The sequence below is a fragment of the Carettochelys insculpta genome, chromosome 1 (assembly GCF_033958435.1).
Source record: "Carettochelys insculpta isolate YL-2023 chromosome 1, ASM3395843v1, whole genome shotgun sequence".
In the NCBI taxonomy this organism is placed as follows: Eukaryota; Metazoa; Chordata; order Testudines; family Carettochelyidae; genus Carettochelys; species Carettochelys insculpta.
Window position 1 is genome coordinate 171,449,891 of NC_134137.1, and position 19,474 is coordinate 171,469,364.

The window sequence follows — 19,474 nt, forward strand, 5'->3', positions numbered from 1 at the left end:
AGACATGAAAAACACGTCACGGGCTGTGAAATCTGATCTCCACTTAAAATATAGTCTCATTCTTGAAATCCAACCAATGTGTAGGAGAGGGGCTCTTACAGTGGTCAGTTTCTAAATGCTAGTCCCAGCTGGATTGGGGACAGATGGGACTCTTGATAGGCCACTCCAGATACAGGTCAGACCCACCTTTGGGTACCTCCCCCAGCTGCAGGTTTCTCTGGCTGCTGCTGACTGGGAACCTAGCTCTGAAGGCAGTACCACCTTCTGCAGCCCTCCACCACTACAATGACCTTCAAATCCTCCACACTCCCCCATTTTGAGTCAGAACGTCTCACAGATACAACATTGTGAAATTTACAGTTTTTACAATCATATGACTATGAAGTTGAGCAAAATCGGAGCATGAATTTGGTAGGGGCCCTAAATCTAAACTAAAGCTACCATATCAAAATTTAAAAAGTCTGTTTCATCTTAACTCATGAGACCAAGGGTATGTCTTCACTACAGGGAAGCTTGACCCTGCCATGGCTGATCTTCTGGAGTTCGGTTTAGTGTACCAAGTAGAGAGACATTAAAATTGAACTTACAGGGCTTCTACATCAGTGCCCCTACTCCTGCCCTTCCCCTCTACCCTCGTTGAAAATAAGGGACGTCAACAGGAATGCACACTCCCATTGGTTCACCTTCACGGAGTGGTTGTGGAAGCCTAAGTAAGGTACATCAACTCTAGTTACATAATTAACCTAGCTAGAATTACATACCTTAGTTCGACGCTCCACTGTAGCATAGGATTGCCCTCATACTTCTGATTAGTACAAATGCTTCCATCACTTTGAAATGAGGCCAAGATCTTTACAAGCAAAAGGCAGCACATACATTGTTCCTTCAAGGAGCACACAGCAAAGCATTTAGAATAGAGCAGCAAATTGCAGAGTCATAATCTATCTTCTAACTGCACATAGCTTAAGTTTGGCACCTACAGTAAATACTTTTTTTTTTCTCCCCCTCAAGTGCTCATCACTGATTCATCAATTTCATCAGGAGTTTGGAAAATACAAGAAGGACCATACAACAAAGTAAAATATATCCAGCATTTCTATGGTGCCTGTCTTCTCAGGGTCTCAAAACACTTTGTAAAGTGAGTGTCTGGATCCAGCACTTGTGATCTATAGACATCTTTCAGTAGATGCTGAATCAGGACCAAAACCAATTAACTCTTTAATACAGGTATTTTATAGAAAAGGAACCAGGCAACATTTGTCAAGAGTAATAGTGGCTCATGTTCCATGGCTTAACTCTTATGTTCACCCCTCTTACAACGCTAAGACATGTGAAATATGCTTTAATGTTATTTCAAAATGCAAAATTTGCTGATCATTATTGTCTTGGTAACGTGTGGTAACACTGCATGTAAAGTTATAAGATTTATAGCATAATACTTCTGAGACACATTCCAAGTTTGCAAGAGCAGCCACAAATTAGTTCATCAGCAACAAAAAGCAAACTGACACTTCAGCCAGATGCTAACAACATCAAAATGGACCATCACCTGGTCATATGGACACTATTTGGTAGGAAAAGGCATGAGTAAGAAATATATATCTTGGCAAAGAAAGCTGGAGGTTTCTGTCTCCACAGATGGTATCAACATCATCTAAAGAACAAGGGAACTGACCTTAAACAGGAGAAGGGGTTCTGGCCAAAAAGAATCTAGCCAATAAGACTGCTAAAGCACATTGTAAGAGAACTCACACTTTGAATTCACTTAGCTTGTTAAGTTAGATACGAGTTACAGGAAAAGGTAAAATGCAACTAATTTTTATTTTACGCCTCATTACTTAAAACCTATCTTCCCGTCATTAATAAACTTGTTTCGTTGGACTGAAGTGTCTCAGGAACTTAATTTGAAATCAAGCAATTTGTGCATATCACTTTCTATTAATTAACTTTATTTACATGAGGGCTAGGCAGTGTAACATATTTTAAGGGAAGTCTGGGACTGGAAGTTGGCTGGTGTTGCTCTGTAGTGTGCTTCAAGAGGGATGGGCAGCAGGACCCCCCCAGCCCAGCAGGGCTAAAGCAGCCTCTCCAACTGCTCCTCCTCCCATTTAATTGGTTAACCAGTTAAACATTACATTTAACTGATTAACTGTAGCCAGACAGCCAGCCCCCTCTCAGACCAGCATTGCTGGGAACACAAGGGAGCCAAAACAACAGGGCACTTAACGTAAATTCCAGCACAGCCTCTGAAGCTGTGAGAAGCACAGGTGTGCTGCTACAATGTGCCTCTGGGAACATAAACAACGATTAGGCTCACAGCAGACAGAGAAGCTGTGACAGACATGGCTCTTAGCCCCTACTAAATAACGTGATGCACACACACCAACATCCTAGGTGGGAAAATATTTACCCTAATAAAAGGAATGTCCAGTAGTCGAAACTTATTGTTTCTCTCCCTTGCAAGTGTAAACTACTCTTGCGAGAGCTGGCGTCACCCAGACAGACCAGCCCCAATTTGGCATAAGAAAGGAGAAAGAGAATAAAGGAGTACAGAGGTATAAGTATGGGACCTACAGCACCATGATTTTTGAGTGCTTTTCACTATCTATCTGCTGGTCAGATAAGTGACAGCCTCCCAAGGCTTCTGCAGCTAAAAGGGTCCCTAAGCCTTGTCCCTTATTCGTCTTTCCGCGGAATTGAGTGACCGATCCTGGCTTGGCACCGCTGGAATCGAGAGATGCAAGGAGGGTAAGACGCACCCACACCTGATCTCCTATCTTTAGTGTACACATATTTTGAAATAGAGCTCTATACTTTGTTTTCTTTCGTTGGGATCGTGGCTTCAGTTTTGTAACTTGTTTGTGTGTGTAACATCTATACATTTAAATAAGTAGGCACTAGCAATTTTGTAACCACATGATTAGAATCTAGTTTAATACATTTTGGTAACCGTTTGTGCATAAGCCTGACGTGTTTCTCTGGTTTACTGTAAAGCAGCCAACACAATTAAAGAACCTCAGCCGTTTTGGCTATAAAGCCTGGCCATTAGGTGAGAGTACTAAGAGCCTAGCGTTGAGTTGTGCCGCCTCCATGGGGCAAACTCTTGGGGTGCCTGTCAGTCAATCCTGACTGCCCACTGCGAAGGGGCTCTGAGCTCTAGCAGTTAAAGTCACGGGTGTTTAGGACCTTGGGGCATCCGTCAGCCTAGCCCGGGCTGCCCGCCGCGAAGGGACAGTGTGTCCTAGCGGTTAAAGTCACGGATGGTATAAAACGGGCATAGCTGGCACCTCACCAAACATCCTTGGCCATCGGCTAACATTAACCAATTAAACAGGATTATAGATCCCTAAGTAGCACGAAAGGTTATTCTATGCAAACATCACCTGCAATATACTGGCATAGGCAGTTAAAGTTCTTACAGTGAAATGAGACGAGTACCTCAAAATTTATAAATAGACAACTCAGTATTAAAAGATGATCCTTAAGATGAGATAAAGGCCAGGTGGATATCAACTAAGTACTTAATGCTGTGCTTTCTGGGGCTAAATTGAAAAAAGTTATGACACTATTTAGCCACACAAGCGAGAAGAACAGAAAGAAATATCCCTTAACTAATTCTGCCCCTTTCAAGGCAGTATCATTCAGGATTCCACTCTTGCATCTCAGCATTCAGCACAAGCTACACTAGATCGCTTATAGCTTTTTACTCTTGGGCTGTTGTGCAATGGAAGTTGGACCATGAACTTATCCCCTCCCACCCCCCATGCCCTATTCAAATGACACTACCTCAAGCCCCATCTAAGGGCTACTTAGCAGGAGTAGAGCTCCCACACAAACTTCAGCTGCACACAAACACAAAGTCTCACAATACAGAACAGCTATGTCTACACAAGAGGGTTCTTCTGGCAAAATGTGCTTTGTCAACAGTCTGTCGACAAAACTCGGCAGATCCGTCAGCAGCATTATACCCTTCCCCATTCAGTTATAACACCCCTCTCGACAGTATTCTGTTGACAAAACAGCCATGTAGGGCCCCTTTGTTGACAGAGAGGGCTTCCAGTTCCCCTGGCAGCCCTGTTCGCAGAGATTCCAGTCAGCTGCTCTGTCAGGAGAGGGCCAGGCAGTCTGGCTGCTCTCTGTTAACAGAGTGGATTGCTCTTTCCATCCGCCTTCCTGTGTAGGTACAATCTGTAAATAGAAGTGTTGCCAGGAAATCCCATTCAACAGTCACTTCCTGTTTAGATGTACCCAACATGTTCAAGGATGTCAATAAACCAATTCTTGAAATAAACAATAGGAGCAAAACCTCAAATTGAGGAAAACCCTGTGTGAAAATAACTTCAAAGCAACAGAATTACAGGAACTGCTGCATCCTTCAACTGGCAAGCAAACAGCAAACTCTCTTTTCATTAGATGGGATACAGTAATCCCCCAAGATATGTACATATCTCATGCTTACACGAGGGTGTGTGTGTGTGTACATACCATAGAGGGGAGGGGCACACCCTACAGCTGGAAGCTCAGCAAGGAGAGCCACCCATGGGGTCCCCAGCTAAGGGAGAGAGGTCCCTTGCCACCCTACAGCTGGGAAGTGACTGGGCTCCCAGCCCAGACCCCAGCGGCAACACTTGGTTCCCTTCACTTCACTGCTTGAGGGACCCAGGAAACTGACCAGTCAGGAGCTGGTCAATTTCCCAGGTCCCACAAGCAGCAGAGAAACTGGAAGGAGGCTGCTCCCTGGTTACCTCCACCCTACTCTGGGAGCCAGGAAGCTGACCAACCCTGGTGGGCTGGTCAATTTCCTGACTCCTGCAAGCTCAGGGGAGCCAGGAGCCAGGTTGCAGCCTGGTTCCCATCTCCCTTCGACTTAAGCGAAAATTTGAGTTATCCAGGGGTTGCAGGAACACATACAGCAATCATATTCTTAGAGTGGTGTCATTTGCTTATTGAAAGCAGCAGTAATGCTAATAAACCTGTGTATCTTAAGTCTAACTTAGTGCTGTAATCCCTGAACCATCCTTTTCTAGAAATTTGTATCTAAAATCTGAATGCATGTTTTGGAGCTATCGCAGGTAGTTGGGGCACAAGTCTGCCTTTCAGAGGATGAAGGATTGGGACCAAAAATGTTTGCTGAGTTTAGCAACCAGCCCACAGTTAAGCTGATCTTCAAGAAAGGGAGCCCCATGAACCTTGTTGTTTCCAGATTCAAATGTCAAATCCACTTGCATGTACAGTATCCCTCCCTAACCTACACTGGATGGGAGAGAATCATGTGCCAATAAACCATTATTATGTAGGCTCACCATGCTCTCCAACTAATAGTGCCAAAATGGGTTTTTATTTCCATTACCAAATTTCACAGTGAACAATTTTTTTTTTTTTTTATAAAAAGGTAGCGTTGGAAATAGAAGTGGTAGGAAAAATTCTGCTACCGGGAGCTACTTTGACAGCCCAGTCCACTGTCAGTCACTAATTCATGTGGGGTTTTAAAATGGTCACTCTCAGGATACAAGTGTAAAACTGAGATAGCTAAGTCAAACAAGTCCATATTTACATTTAAGCAGTAGGAATCTGTAGAGGCAGAGACCCTTGAAAAGGAAAGATCCTTTTCATTCCTTCAAACTGTGACAAAAAATACTCACAATTAATAATACTTTATCCCTTCCAGTGTTTTGTATTTTCAAAGCACTGCACAGGCACAAGCTTAAAGCACTGTAAGAGCATTAAACTCTAGTACTGAGGGTAAAATATATCACTTTTTTTTAAAAAGGTTAGGAAACATATTACATTTTTTAGAAGAAATACCTTGCATGCCTTAAATTTGTTCCTACTATCAATTGCCCAGAAAGTTAAAATATTTTATGTTAGTTTCCAGATAGACTGTGGTTTTGGGGTACCGATCATGGGGTGATAAAATTCATTGCAAGCCTTAGAGGTTATAACAGTACTGTGTTCAAATGTTCAGCATTACAGATGCTTGAAAGTACTCAACTGTCTTTTGAGTGGCTCAGCTGTATCAAATAAGTGAAAGGCAACTTGGTGATTTAACAAAACATGTTCTGTACAGGCATGCTAGTTAGTGACACTCAGCTGTATGTCAGCTTGGAGGTCAGTAAAACTTGAGATATTCATTCTGTGATGAGCACATTAAAGTCTCTTCTATGAAATGACAGATTGTGAAACCATGAAAAAGCACTTGGTTCGGCTTCCCATTATGTTATAGCCTACGCTTAGTTAAAATATGTACAGATTTTGCAAAAATCTATTTCCATTCCTCTTCCTTGGATCTCTGTTTATCTCAAAAATACTTTTTTCCCATTTAACACAGGGAACTATATTGCCTACTTCTCAGAGCAGGACACGAAGAAGAAAACCCGGCTTTAAAACTGACTATGAGGAGCTGCTTGCGTGCCTTTAGCTACACAATTTATCGTGTGGTTTCATTTCCCAACCTGTAAAAATTGGGTATTTACTAACTTCCACTCTGAGATTATCATTAGAAAGCACAGTATACCCCCAACTTATGTGGAGGCTGCAGTCACCCAGCGTTCAGATCTCATAGGTTATTTCCATCAAAGGGAGAAACTGATGGAGTCAGGTATTCCTTTGATGTAATCCTGGTTATTTACAAAGAATGTACATAAAACCCTGTTTCTCTAACAAAGGAAGAATCAAACAGCAGCAGAGTTTCTTAACTTACACTTCAAGACTCTTTCCAGCCAATATTCCACTGAAAAGTACTAATTTTTTTTTGCCTCAAGATCATGCTATAAATGGTTCTCTACTTCTTAGGACTTCTTGGTGCCTTAACTATGAATTTCTGTTTTGTTCCTCCCCTTTCTCTCACAAACACCCACAAATAACTCCCAGCACCTTGTTTACATTCAGACTCCAGGGAAGTATTCCTCAGGCCTTGTCTGCGCTTACTGCCGGATCGACGCACCGGAGATTCATGTTCCAATGTTTGATTTAGCTGATCTCGTATGGACCTGCTAAATCAAAAGCCAAGGGCGCCCCCCTTGACCGGGTACTTCAGCTTCAAGGAGATTTCACTCTATCCACAACCTAACACTAGAATGAACAAGGACAGTTTTTGGAAGCGGCATCACTTCATAGTAACTTGAACAGTAGGACGTAAAAGGAAAGATACATAAAGTATGGTATACAGAGAGTAGTTATATTTCTTTTCACGGTACTACTCTTTGGGTGTGTCTATACAGGCACAAATCTTAGAAACAGCCATTCTAACGGCCATTTTGAAGATTACTAATAAGGTGCTGAATTGAATATTCAGAGCCTCATTAGCATTAGGATGTTTCCAGACGCGGCGCTTCGAAAGCACTGCTTTTGAAAGCGCACAGCTTGGTGCGGCTACACAGGGGTCCTTTTTAAAAGGACCTGCACCTTTCGAAATTCCCTTATCCCACTCACTGATTGGAATAAGGGGATTTCAAAAGGTGTGGGTCCTTTCTAAAAGGACCCCCGTGTAGCCGTGCCAAGCTGCAGGCTTTCGAAAGTGGCGCTTTCAAAGCGCCGCGGCCAGAAGCGTCCTAATGCTAATGAGGCACTGAATATTCAATTCAGTGCTTCATTAGTAATCTTTGAAATACGACTATTTTGAAGATTTGTGCCCACGTAGACACAGCCTTTGAGCATTATCATAGGTCTATTTTATAAGGTTTTGACATTTCAAATGTAGTACCTGTGCACATGAGGGATTTTATTTTCCAACTATTGACAAAATTTCCAACTGGACTAAAAGATGACTAAAGTCATGACAATAGATAAGATATTTTCACTGGCTTTATAAAACTAAATATTATATTTTGATACATTCATCTGTGTGTGTGTATTTTTTCTTACACACACATAAGGAGGAAAGTAGTCAAACACTTAAGTATAGAATGGCAACATGTTGGCTGGAAAGTAATAAGGGGTTACAGAGATTTAATCACGTTTGGGGGCAAGAGAAACATTCATAGTACATAAGGTGATTCGCATCTTAAACACAGCTGTAACACAACCATAACCAAGAAAAATCTGACAATTACCTCCAACAAAAAATAAATACGTACATAAAAAAAATCAGGCTATTCATTCCCATTCACCATTAGGATTTGGGTTGTACACTCACTTGTTTTTGTACATATTTCTAGTCCCTCCCAGCCATGGAAGCATTTCCTTGGTGGTTTTTGTTGTTGGGGTTTTTTTGTTGTTGTGTTGTTTTGTTTGGGGGTGGGGAGGGCAGACAGATATAAGGATTATCTTCTGCCAACCCTCAGTCATCTCTTTAAAACTTCTCTCCTTTCAAAGACTCTGAAGTGACAAATACATTTTGCTGTCAAGAACAGACTGGACTCATCTCCCTCTACAGACCGCATATGCGACTTGTTCAAGTAGACAGTTTCTTACAAACAACGAAAGGCACACCTCTGTGCCCTACTGGGCTAAACGTAGGCCAACCTGAGTATCTGTCTAGTTATGTAAACAGCTCCCACCCATCAGAATATCTGTCAATGTCAGAAACAATTATCTCATAGGGAGAATAATTAATTATTTTCACAGTCTGGATTTACACAAAGGTGGCTATAGCAAATCAGGGGTTCACAAACTGGGGGTGAGTCCCCCCAGAGGGCATGACATTTCATAACAGGGGGCACGCAGCACAATTGATTGCTGGGTCTCAGGCTCATCCATCTCATTAAATATGTTGAAATATATAAAAACAGTAACGTATTCATGCTCATACACAAATTAATGAAATTTCTATACCTCACATACAGTGAGGCTTCGTTTTTAACAGACTTCCAAAATAATGGATGCTGCCCACTGGAGCCAATGCTGTCCAGCTGCTGAGAAACCATCCCCTATTGTCCTCTCCATTGTCTTTCTTTGAAGAGGAAAACACCAACAGCTCACGGCCTGGGTTATGAACAAATCTCTATCTGGAGCACAGCTGACTGACAGTGCTTTTACAGCTGTGTTTAGTTGTGGTTCATGAGCCTGTGCGGGGGCAGCTGCCTCTGTGAGTGGCACGAATACAGCAATTTCCTATGCTCTCCAGGCACAAGCCTGCCTGCTCATCCTCACAGCTGCAGATCCCAGTTCTGCCCCCAGCGGCCCCTCCGTACCCATCCAACAACCTGGAAGGAGCCACATGGGTGCTGTGGTCTGGGGAGACCCAAAACTCTCCTCCGGCTCCAGGAAGGTATCACCTGGTGCAGCTCCCGCGCAGTCCAGGTGAGGAAAGGGCAAGGCCACCAGCGGTAGCAGGTGAGGCACACGCAGTGGATGAATCACAAAGAGAGCCCTGTGGTGGGCTGGTGACCGGGCCTAGTGCTCACGAGGCAGCAAGGGTGGCACTCAAGACTCTCACCAAAGGCACTTTCTTGGCCGGGGCCTCCCTGAAGCACAACTGGACAGCCTCCAGGCCAGTCAGCAGGCTGTCCACGTAGTTGTCAGTGGGCACGACCCCTGTACTCACTCCGGGCATCCCCTCCCTTCCCCTACTCTGACCTCAAGCACCTGCCACCACCTGGCCCTGAGCACCTGAAGGCAGTGTTCCAGATGGAGGACTGGAATGAGGGTCCTGCAGCTTTTCGACCTCCAGGATGAGTACCAGCTCCCAGGAGCGCAGGGCACAGCTGCAGTTAATCTGCTGCAAAAAAAATCAATCCCCAAGTGCATTGGGACAGACCCCTCCCTGCCCCACTGTTGTGTGTCTGCTCCTTGGCTAGGGAGGGCCAGCTCACGCTCACTGCCATGACAAAAGGGCTTTCGAGGATGCTGATCGGCAGCCTGTGAGCGGACGCTGCATGGTGACTGGTTTGTTACAGCTGCAGCGGATCTGGCGCTGGCACCCATTTGACTGCGCACCAGTAGGGTGACTGACTCAGATGGGGTGGTGAGGCAGAGATGCCAAACATGGCATGGAGCAGCTGGGTGCTTGGGAAGGTATTCACTGAAAGGCTTATGGCGCCACACAGAAGCATCCTCAAGTAAGCAGGGTCCTAGCACTCGGCTGGTCACAGGGACTTAGGGAGATTTAAAGGAGCCGATGATCTTTCCCCTCCTCCTGCCCCCCCCACAAACACCTCCTTTGGTCCCACACTGCATGTGGCTCCACCCATCCCCTAGAAACTAGAGTCTGGGAGCAGTCATGACGCATAACCCATGCAGGAAAATCCAGCCCCGGCCGGCCTGAATGTGGAGGAAGGTACCCTCTGTAGCCTGCCCTCCGGCCCCACCTCTGTGCATCATCATATAACCATTCAGATTTAACGGACTTTTTGCCTTAACAGACGCCCCTTTCCCTCATTAGGCTGTTAAATCGAGTGTTTACTGTAGCAGGGAAAATGTAAAAACTGCACAGGCTACAAGAAAAATTACAAAAGAAGCAGGTGCTAAGGAGACTGCAAAAAACATAAAACCAAAGATATTTCTTTATTGGGGATATGTTAGTAAATATGGCATCAGTTGGCAAAGATGCAGGAGATGGACTAGACAAGACTCATTGACAGATCCCTGTCAAATGGTATCATTTTATAATTAAAAATAACAATTTAACAGCCCAATTATTCATTTTAAAGTTAGCTACAGGAAACCACACTAACACCAGAACATGGGTCTATGAACATTTGCAACAACATTCTGACATGTTAATACACGACTATTTTGCAAATTACTTTTCAGACAAAGCATCTAAAACGCTAAAATTTTATTTTTCCAGGTATATAGATCATATTAAGCATTTTAGAATAAACATGAAATTTCAAACCATGTGAAAAATAACTTGCTCAAGATACTAAGGAATATAGTCTGCACTATCTTAACATGTTAGTGGTATCAGTTACTTCAAAGAAAAGCCAAGGTCTGAGTTCAAGACTTATCAGTTTGATCCTTCACTCGCATAACATCCAAATACGGCCTGTTCACACCAAACTCTTCAGCGAAGCATTGTGAGCTTGGTGTTCCACCCCAAGCAAACATTTGACTTTTAGATTTGTACAGATTATGCAAAATTCAGCTCATGGATATGACCATAGGGGATTATCATCCTTAGAAAGGACTAGCCTACCACGGACACACCTCCTTCTTGCCTTCAATTCGCCAAAGGAACATTTGACTACAATACAGCACTTATCCAGCTGGCTGTTAGACTGCTCCTTACTGCTGCATATATACTCTATGCAAAATTTTCTTGAGCCAGGATTGTAAGGGGTAAATTGAGTCTCAGAATTACTATGAGCATTTCCACATCCCATACTGTAACCTTGTGGTCTGGAAAGCAAGTTGCCTCTTGCACCTTTCTGTACAGGCCAGTGCTCCTGAAGATGAGTGTATCGTGCACCTTTCTACCCCCACGGTGATATCTCTGAAACGCCCGAAGTGATCCACAAACACTTGCAATGCCATGAAGAAATATCCACTTCTGTTGGGGTACTCTGTGGCAGGGTGATCCAGTGCTAAAATTGGAATATGTGAGCCATTTATTTCCCCTCTCCCCATAATTCCACACCCCCACCCCCAGAGAAACCCATCTCTGCAAGGTCATTCAGTATTTGATGAACATTTCCCAGGGTCACAGTCCTCCATAGCAAAATGTGATTTATTGCCCTGCACACTTGCAGTAATACAGCCCCAATCACAGATTTCCTCATTGCAATTTGATTTGCAACTGAGCAGTAGCCGTCTGGAGTCACCCAGCTTCCAGACAGCACTTGCCAAGTGCTTTTCTGCTCTACCAAGAGGGCAGCTCTCGTTCTGGTGGTCTTGCATCATACATCAGGGACCAGGCAGCACACAGCTGTAAGAAGGTTGCTTTATACATCCTGAAGTTCTATAGGCACTGCTCTTCATCCCACACTTGCATGATGATGCAATCCCTCCAACCAGTGCTGGTTTCCTAAGCTGTAAAGAGACAGTATACCCTATGCAGCTGCTCTGTGAATGTCAAAATCAACGCAAAGTTACTGCGGTCCATATCACACAGACTATTAGGGGCCTGTGATTCTTCCTCTGCCAGTAACTTCATGATTAACCGTGCTTCCATGCATGATGTCCTCATGACATTTACAGAGCATAGGAAAGAAATATAGGATCCATTCTCTCTCACTGCAGATGGTGGAATACAGAACAAAGAAAGGCAGTTGGAAGAATGACACAAAAGGAGGCCAGAAACATCTTGAGGGCTGGGACACAAAGTGGTACCTGACAAGACTTTTGCATGGTCCCAAGATACACCATGCTTGGTTCTGTGCTCCCACATCTAGCAACAGATGGTATCACCAGGCACTGCGGGATACACAACTAGAGTGCACTGCTCATACTGTAGATGACGGTGCCCCCAATATGGACACGGACTGTCAACAGAGTGGAGCTAGCGTGAACATGCTTTGGCGACTTTGCTTTTGCCAATTGTTTGCTGACAAAACATTACAGTGTAGACAAGCCCTAAGCTCATTTGAAGTCTTTAAAAAACAGATGAAATTTTAATTCCAAAGTGACTGGTGCTAAATGAAAATGGAATTCTAAGTGGTGTGACTGCAATTACTTAAAAATCTTTTTCTTTTAATTGAAAGAATAAACAATCAAGTTTCATCAGAACTGATAGCTGAAAACAGACACTGATCTCAAACAAAATATTTCAGTTGCAAGTCGCATTTGACAATGGAGGGGAACAGTTAAACATTTAAAAAATCTTCTCAGCTCATCAGAGCTAAAATAAGAAGGAAAGTATGAAGACTTTTAGAAAAGTTTCATCCATGTGCATTTTTCTTCACGCAAGTTTGGAGTAAAAATTGATCTGAAAAGTTCATAAAGTAGAAATTCAGGGAAAAATTCTACATATCACTGAATTTAGCTTGCAAGCCCTATTAATGAAAAAACAGGCACAAGTCCTCATATTTAAAAAAACCAAATATCTTTAATAATTTTCTAGAAAAGACAAAATCATCCCAAACCACACAAGACAATCATGTTGAGTTTATAGTTCAGATGAGAAGACTAGTTTAGTACATGAAAAAGTCAGATTTTATATCACAAACTCATCAGATGCAAAATATAACATGATTAAAAGAAAGAAGGCAGAGTGTATACCCAACAGGTTGGGATTTATTTTATACACAGCTCCACAGTGAGCACAGCATGTAGTACAGGCTGAACCTCTCTAATACAGCACCCTCATGACATGACCAGTGCCAGATGAGAGAATTTGCTGCCCCAGGGGAGGTCAATATTCTCTAGCAACACTACTAACACTTCCACATTTTATTGAGCTCTTAGAAGACATTTTGAGGTAAATTACAGCTAACAAAACAGCACAGAACAAAACCAGGACTGGTGGCTGTAAACAAACTTTATGGGACTGTGGGAAAAACTTATGCTGGATTGTGGAGGTTGCTGGACGAGAGAGTTCCAGAATAGAGAGGTTCAACCAGTATTACAGTCACAAAGAGGCAGCCACATTAGCCTACATCTTCACAAAACAAAAAAGCAGTCATAAATTATTTTGTTAGTCTTTAAAGTGCTACAGGACTGCTTTTTTTTTGTGCTACAGTATTCATCATACTAAATTGACAAAACTTTTTAAATCTGAATATGCTATTTCACATTAAACTGAAAGAAAAAAACTAAATCCTGTCCAACAGATGGGATGATCAAGAAGTTAACATTTCCATTCTGGTAAATAGGGGAAGAAGCTGCTAATGAAGTCTAACAGTTTCTAGGGATTTTTCATACAGCAACAATTAAATGGGGCTGATATTTTTACAGGGAAAGTGACCACCACTCAGTTACAATAACTGGAAGTACCTGTAAGTCTACTAACATTCGGACAGAAAATACTAACCGCTGTTTCTGGTGTGTATCTGACAGACCATGCCAGTATGAAGCTGATCTGATTGAGATCCCAGACAGACAATGCTACAGTATTAAACCCATTTCACTATTCTTTACCTAATCTGGCAATTACATTCCTCACACTTTAGACTGCTCCAAGCCTTAGGTTTACTCCCGCCTAACCACCAACACGCTCTAAAATAAATTTCTGTCATGAGTCTTCCTCTGCTCCTTCCAAAAACTGTTCATCACAGAACTTTACAATTGATCGGGGGGGGGGGTTGGTTTTTTGCATTTTTTTTTGTTGGACACGTTAACATGAATTCCAAAAATAATTCTTATAAGAATAGTAGACTGGATATATGGATAAGCAAGACATTCAGGGACACACCAATATTTCAAGTGACAGATGAGTAAAGTGGCACTTCCATGCTTTGCCCTCTCCCCACAATCAGACCTGACTGGAACTCACTATGCCAGTTTAATAGATGAAAACATTTGCTAAGATTGGGCCATGCTTGGAAAAAAATTCCCTGTTGCCAGCAATCGATACGACTACAAATGAATCACAAGCCCTGGTGCCAGGAGTTTTCAAATCTTCCTATGTATTAACTATCTTGCATGCTCCAGTATCTCATTCCAAAAACTTCCATAAAATAAGATATTTTAGGAGAACTTTTGGTTCTGTGAACACACATAAATAGTCAGAATGACTAACCCAAAACAAAATCCATTCTGTATGTAATTTATGCCTGATAGTGTCAGCACCAGCCAGCTCAAAAGAAAACATAAGAACTGTGTAGTAGACTACCCTGCACTAAACATCAGCTCTTATTCTAATCTCTAACACTGACTGGTTTGCCATACGAAGCACGATCACCTCTTCCAAAAACTGTTAGCCATAACTGCTGTTTCTGTAAACAAGAATACCCAAAGTTACCTCAAAGCCAAGCTTCACATTACACCTCAAATCAACAAGCATACTACTTTAAAAAAAAACCAAAACAAAACAAAAACACGTTTAGCATTAGCGAAAGGTGAGTTCCCCAGCTGCAAACCGGAAACCCAAGTAAAAGTATTAACTGGGGGTATTTACTGGGGTAACCATATTTAGCCTTTGAAAAAAAGACGACAGCCCTGGGAGGAGCGTATCAGTATCGACCAGCTCACCTTGTATTAATGTACTAGATACACTAGAGCACATCAATAGGAGGTGAGCTAGTCTATAGTGATCCAGGCACACTCCCTTCTCAGGGGTGGAATCTTTTTCTTCTATGGTGCTCCTATATAAATAGACACGAGCGATTTCCTGAGGGAAGGAGAAGCACAGGGAGGCCGCCAGCAGCGCAGGGAGCAGCGCACCGGCTGCCTGCCTGTCTGTCTGTCCGTCTGCCCGCCCGGCGCTGCCCGTGTCTCCAGCCGGAGACGAGACTCACAGACCCTCCCGCGGCAGCCCCGGGGCTCTGAGCGCCCAGGCCCGGGGGAATCCCGCAGCCCAGGCCCTGCCCTCGCACCGCCGCGACCCCCGAGGGCGCTTCCCGGGGCCGGGTCACTCACAGGTCACGATGGGCTTGTTCTCCATGGTGTAGATCACCGGCGGCTGCGGCTCCTCCTGCTCGGCGGCCGCTGCCGCGGCAGGGTCCATGGGCGGGCGGGGTCTTCAGCCCCAGCTCCCGCTCCCGCTCCGCGCCATGGAACCAGCAGCAGCGCCACCGCCTCCCCCGCGCCGGGGGCCGGAATGGGCCGCTCCGCGCCGGACTCCCCCCTCCCCGCCGCGGCCCTGCCGCTCCAGAGTGAGGCGCGTCAGACTCCTGCACTTCCCGTGGGGCGGGCGGAGCGTTACCGCTTCCGGGGGAGGGGCGGAGCTTCGGGGGGGGCGGGGTGCCGCCGCCGGAACGTCCGAGGCAGGGCGGGGGGAGAGTCCGCGGCGCAGAGGGGGGAGGGCGCGGGGCGGCGCCCGGGTGACGGGCTGAGTTCATACCCTGGACCTCCGGCCAGTGCAGTGTCCGGCTGTGCCCGCACCCACCGCCCTTGGGCCCAGCTTCGCACACCACCGCCCCTCCCGCAGTACCGGGGCACACGCTGCCGGCCGGAGCCGTGCGGGAAGGGCGGCGGCGACAGCGGTGGGAGTAAATGCGCGGGGCACTTAATAGCAAAGCCTCCTGCTTACAGATGAGCAGCAAAGGGGCGCAGGATGCATCCAGCCTACTGTCGCCGCCGCCTCCGCTTAATACTTCGGCGCTACTCGTCCCTTTTCTAAGCCAACTGCTGGGGCCAGTGCTGCACTTCCCCCCGCCCCGCCCCGCCCCCCGGGGCGCACAGTGGCTGCTGCCTCGGTGCTGCTGACCCTCAGTTGCTGTTCCCCTTTCACTTCAGACCCCCACCCCGCCTTCTAACTGGGATTGTGTTGGGCATTCTCTTTTGATCAGTAGCGGTAATGGAAAGTCCCTCCTTGTTTAGTTTTCAGAGAGGGGCACTCTTCAAGATGAAGGTGGTGCCAGCATTTTTCCATGAATGTTAATGAGGTGCCACGCATGGCTATCCCTTCTGCCTCTTCCTTCATCTTGTCCATCGCACTCTCTTGATGCATGATGAAGATACTTGGCACTATCAGATTTTCTCATCTCATACTTCTACTCGCTCTAAACCAGCTTCCATCTCCCTGCACGTTCTTTCCAGTGACTCCACATTGTCATTGATATCCCTCAACAACCCTATCAGTCTGCTATCCACTCCATACAATTTCAACACCCTCCAAGTCACTTTCTGATCGATACCATCAAATGCCTTCTGAAAAATCAAGGAAGCGAGTGCAGGTGTTCTTGTTTTTTCGTTGAGCTTTTTCCACTGTCAGTCTTAGTGGCAGTATGTGCTGAATGGTACTTCTATCTTTCCTAAACCCCACTGGCTTGTCTGCTGGATATTCTTCTACCTGTGATCTTATTCTTTCCATCACTATCATCATCGGCACCTTGCCTAGATGACTCGTTAGGGCAAGCATTCCGTAGTTCTTGCATTCCAGTGCACTTCCTTTCTTGTGTATTGTCATGAGCATGGCTCTTGTCCATTCCTTAGGTGCCCTCCCTTCTTTCCACGTTATAGTATGTAGTCAGTATACTTCTTGAATCATACTTTTTCCGCCATATTTAATCATCTCTCTCGTGATCTTATCATTTCCAGAGCTCTTCTTGTTCTTTAGTCGTTTCACTGCTCTGTCTACTTCCTCCAAAATATTGGTTTTGCTCTTGGTGCTTAGTGGAGATCTCTTTCAGTTCTTCACTGAGGAAGATGAGGAGAAGCTAGTGAAAATAGTGCAGATGCCAAATGAGGAAGGGAAGCCAAATGGACTAATTATAAACAGGGTTAAAACAAAAACAATGGTATTTGGAGATAAGGAAATAGGCACGAACATCAGTGTAGATGGGATTGAACTAGATAACGTAGAGAAGTTCACAGATCTGGGGAGCAACATAACAAGTGAGCTAGACTAAGAAGGAAATAGCAACCAGAACAGCGAAAGCAAGAGTGAGTTTGAAGGTGATGGATAAGATCTGGAAAAGCAAAGTGATTAGATTGGGAACAAAGCCGAGCATCTTGAAAAACTGTGTATTCAGCAGCATGTTGTACAGGATGTGAGACATGGGTGATAAAAAATTCAAAGACAAGACTATTGACGTTCGAGAGGAGTCGTTAGAGAAATATCCTGAGACTAGGATGGATGCAGAGGGTCACCAATGAGGAATTACATAGGAAGGTACAGCCAAAACAGAAGCTACTGCAGAGGTTATATAACACAAGTTACAGCTATTTGGGCATATTTGCAGAATGAACGACAAACGAAAAATTAAGATGCTGGTATTCACCATAATGAATGGTTTGAATAGGAGAGGCAGACCCCACAGAGAATGAGCAGATGATATTGTACATCGGTGCGGAGCTAGTCTACAGAAACTAAGCCACTCCGCACTGGACAGGGAAAGATGGAAGGAATAGTGAGGGAGGCTTCAGGCACCAACAGGCACTGAGCCCGTGGTGGTTGTTGATGACGATGTTCTTTTTCTGGGTCATACAGTGCTAGGTGTTTGGAGCTGGGCATTCTGGGACAGAAGCCAGCAGTGCCCTGCCTGGCGGACCACCTACCTGATGTGAGATGGGGGGAGGGTAGCTGAATAGGGCAGCCCAGGTATGAGCACAGTTTTATACTTACACAAATACATAAGTTCATAATTGCAGTCTGCATGTGTCTCATAATCAGCATCAAATTCAGAACATTACAGGCTCTCCTAAAATGCGTTACTCAGCATGGTTCTGTCCATAAGAAGATGGTATACAACCAAATGATTCAGTTGCTTTTTCTTTGGAGTTCACTGCCCTTGTGCTTCCCTTCATTGTCTGGATTTTCAAAGATCTTCGAGCCACTGGCTGCAGTGAGAAAAGGGGGTTTGGGGTTTTGCTTTAGTTTGGGAGGCCCTAGCTGGAGTGGGGCTTATGCCAGCTTTCCAATGTACCACACTGGTTAAACCGGCAGGGCCAGGGACTGGGTGGCCACTCCCTTCCCCCAGGGTGAGGGAACACTGGGATTAGATATACCAGAGTTTGCGCTGCTCACACAGCAGCAGGGACGATGATCCAACTTGTGCCTAGATTCTTGCAGTTGCTGGTGGATCCAGCCCATAGTCATGTGTCTGATAAAGTTGTAAATACACAAAATGGCCATCTACCGGACCAGTTTTACCTCGTTTTAATCTACCTCACGTCCCTTGTTTCTCTCATCTCTTGGGAACAACACAGCTGTAAGAATGCTGCTAGCAAAAGTTTCAAATAGTGTATATAAGGAAGGACAGAGACTGTCTATTACAGTGGAACACAGAGTCACCTGAGGCAGAAATTTAGCAAGAACACCATTAGTTTAATTAGTCACCTGATTCTTCTACAGGAGCCAGGGTAACCACTATGTCAATGCAATTCTATGGTATGTGACACTGTGCCTCTGCCTCCTTACACTGGAGATTACCATCAGGAGTCAGTGGTGACTTGTGGCATTACTTTTCTCTTGATCTGCACAGGGATGGAAAAAATTAGAGGGAACATTGGTGCAGAGAACTGGGTAGGCACATAGTGCAGCCTCTCATTTCCAATAGCTACAGTCAAATAAAACACCTAAAAGTATACTAAATTCTTTCCTATTATCACTTTTGTTCAACAACTATTGCTGCAGTTATGTGATTGTGATTAGGAAAGGACATGGTCTAGACAGAAGCAAGAGAAAGGGTATTCAGGAGAAAATCACTCTGATAGAATTGTAGAAGTATAGAATCGGAAGGGAGCATGATAGGTCATCCATTTCAGTCTCCTGCACTTAGGCAGAACTAAGTATTATCTGACCATTCCTGACAGGTGTTCGTATGACCTGTTTTTAAAAACCTCCAATAACAAAAGTTCCACAATGTCTGTTGATCATTTGTTCCAGAACTTAACTGAACTTGTAGTTAGGAAGTTTTTCCTCATCTTCAAACTAACTCTGCCTTGGGGCAATTTAAGTCCATTACTTCTAGTCCTGGCTAAGGAGCACATATCACTTTCCTCCTCATAAAAATCTTGTAGCTCATATTCTTGTCCCATTTTCTCTGCAACC

At 44.5% G+C, this 19,474-nt stretch overlaps 1 protein-coding gene across 3 annotated transcripts in view; it reads right to left on the reverse strand.

The window, feature by feature from the left end:
* The window catches only part of TRAPPC10 (trafficking protein particle complex subunit 10), an 88,464-nt gene extending 72,834 nt beyond the window's left edge, over positions 1 to 15,630 (reverse strand). Inside the window, exon 1 of one of the 3 annotated variants that reach the window (XM_074995342.1) lies at positions 15,397 to 15,629. In XM_074995342.1, the coding sequence (XP_074851443.1) occupies positions 15,397 to 15,484 (88 nt within the window). In that variant the 5' untranslated portion in view covers positions 15,485 to 15,629. Of the gene's footprint in view, positions 1 to 15,396 lie in introns of all 3 variants that reach the window. The other 2 variants (XM_074995333.1, XM_074995352.1) reach the window with 2 other exon arrangements.
* Between the last annotated feature and the right edge of the window lie 3,844 nt (positions 15,631 to 19,474).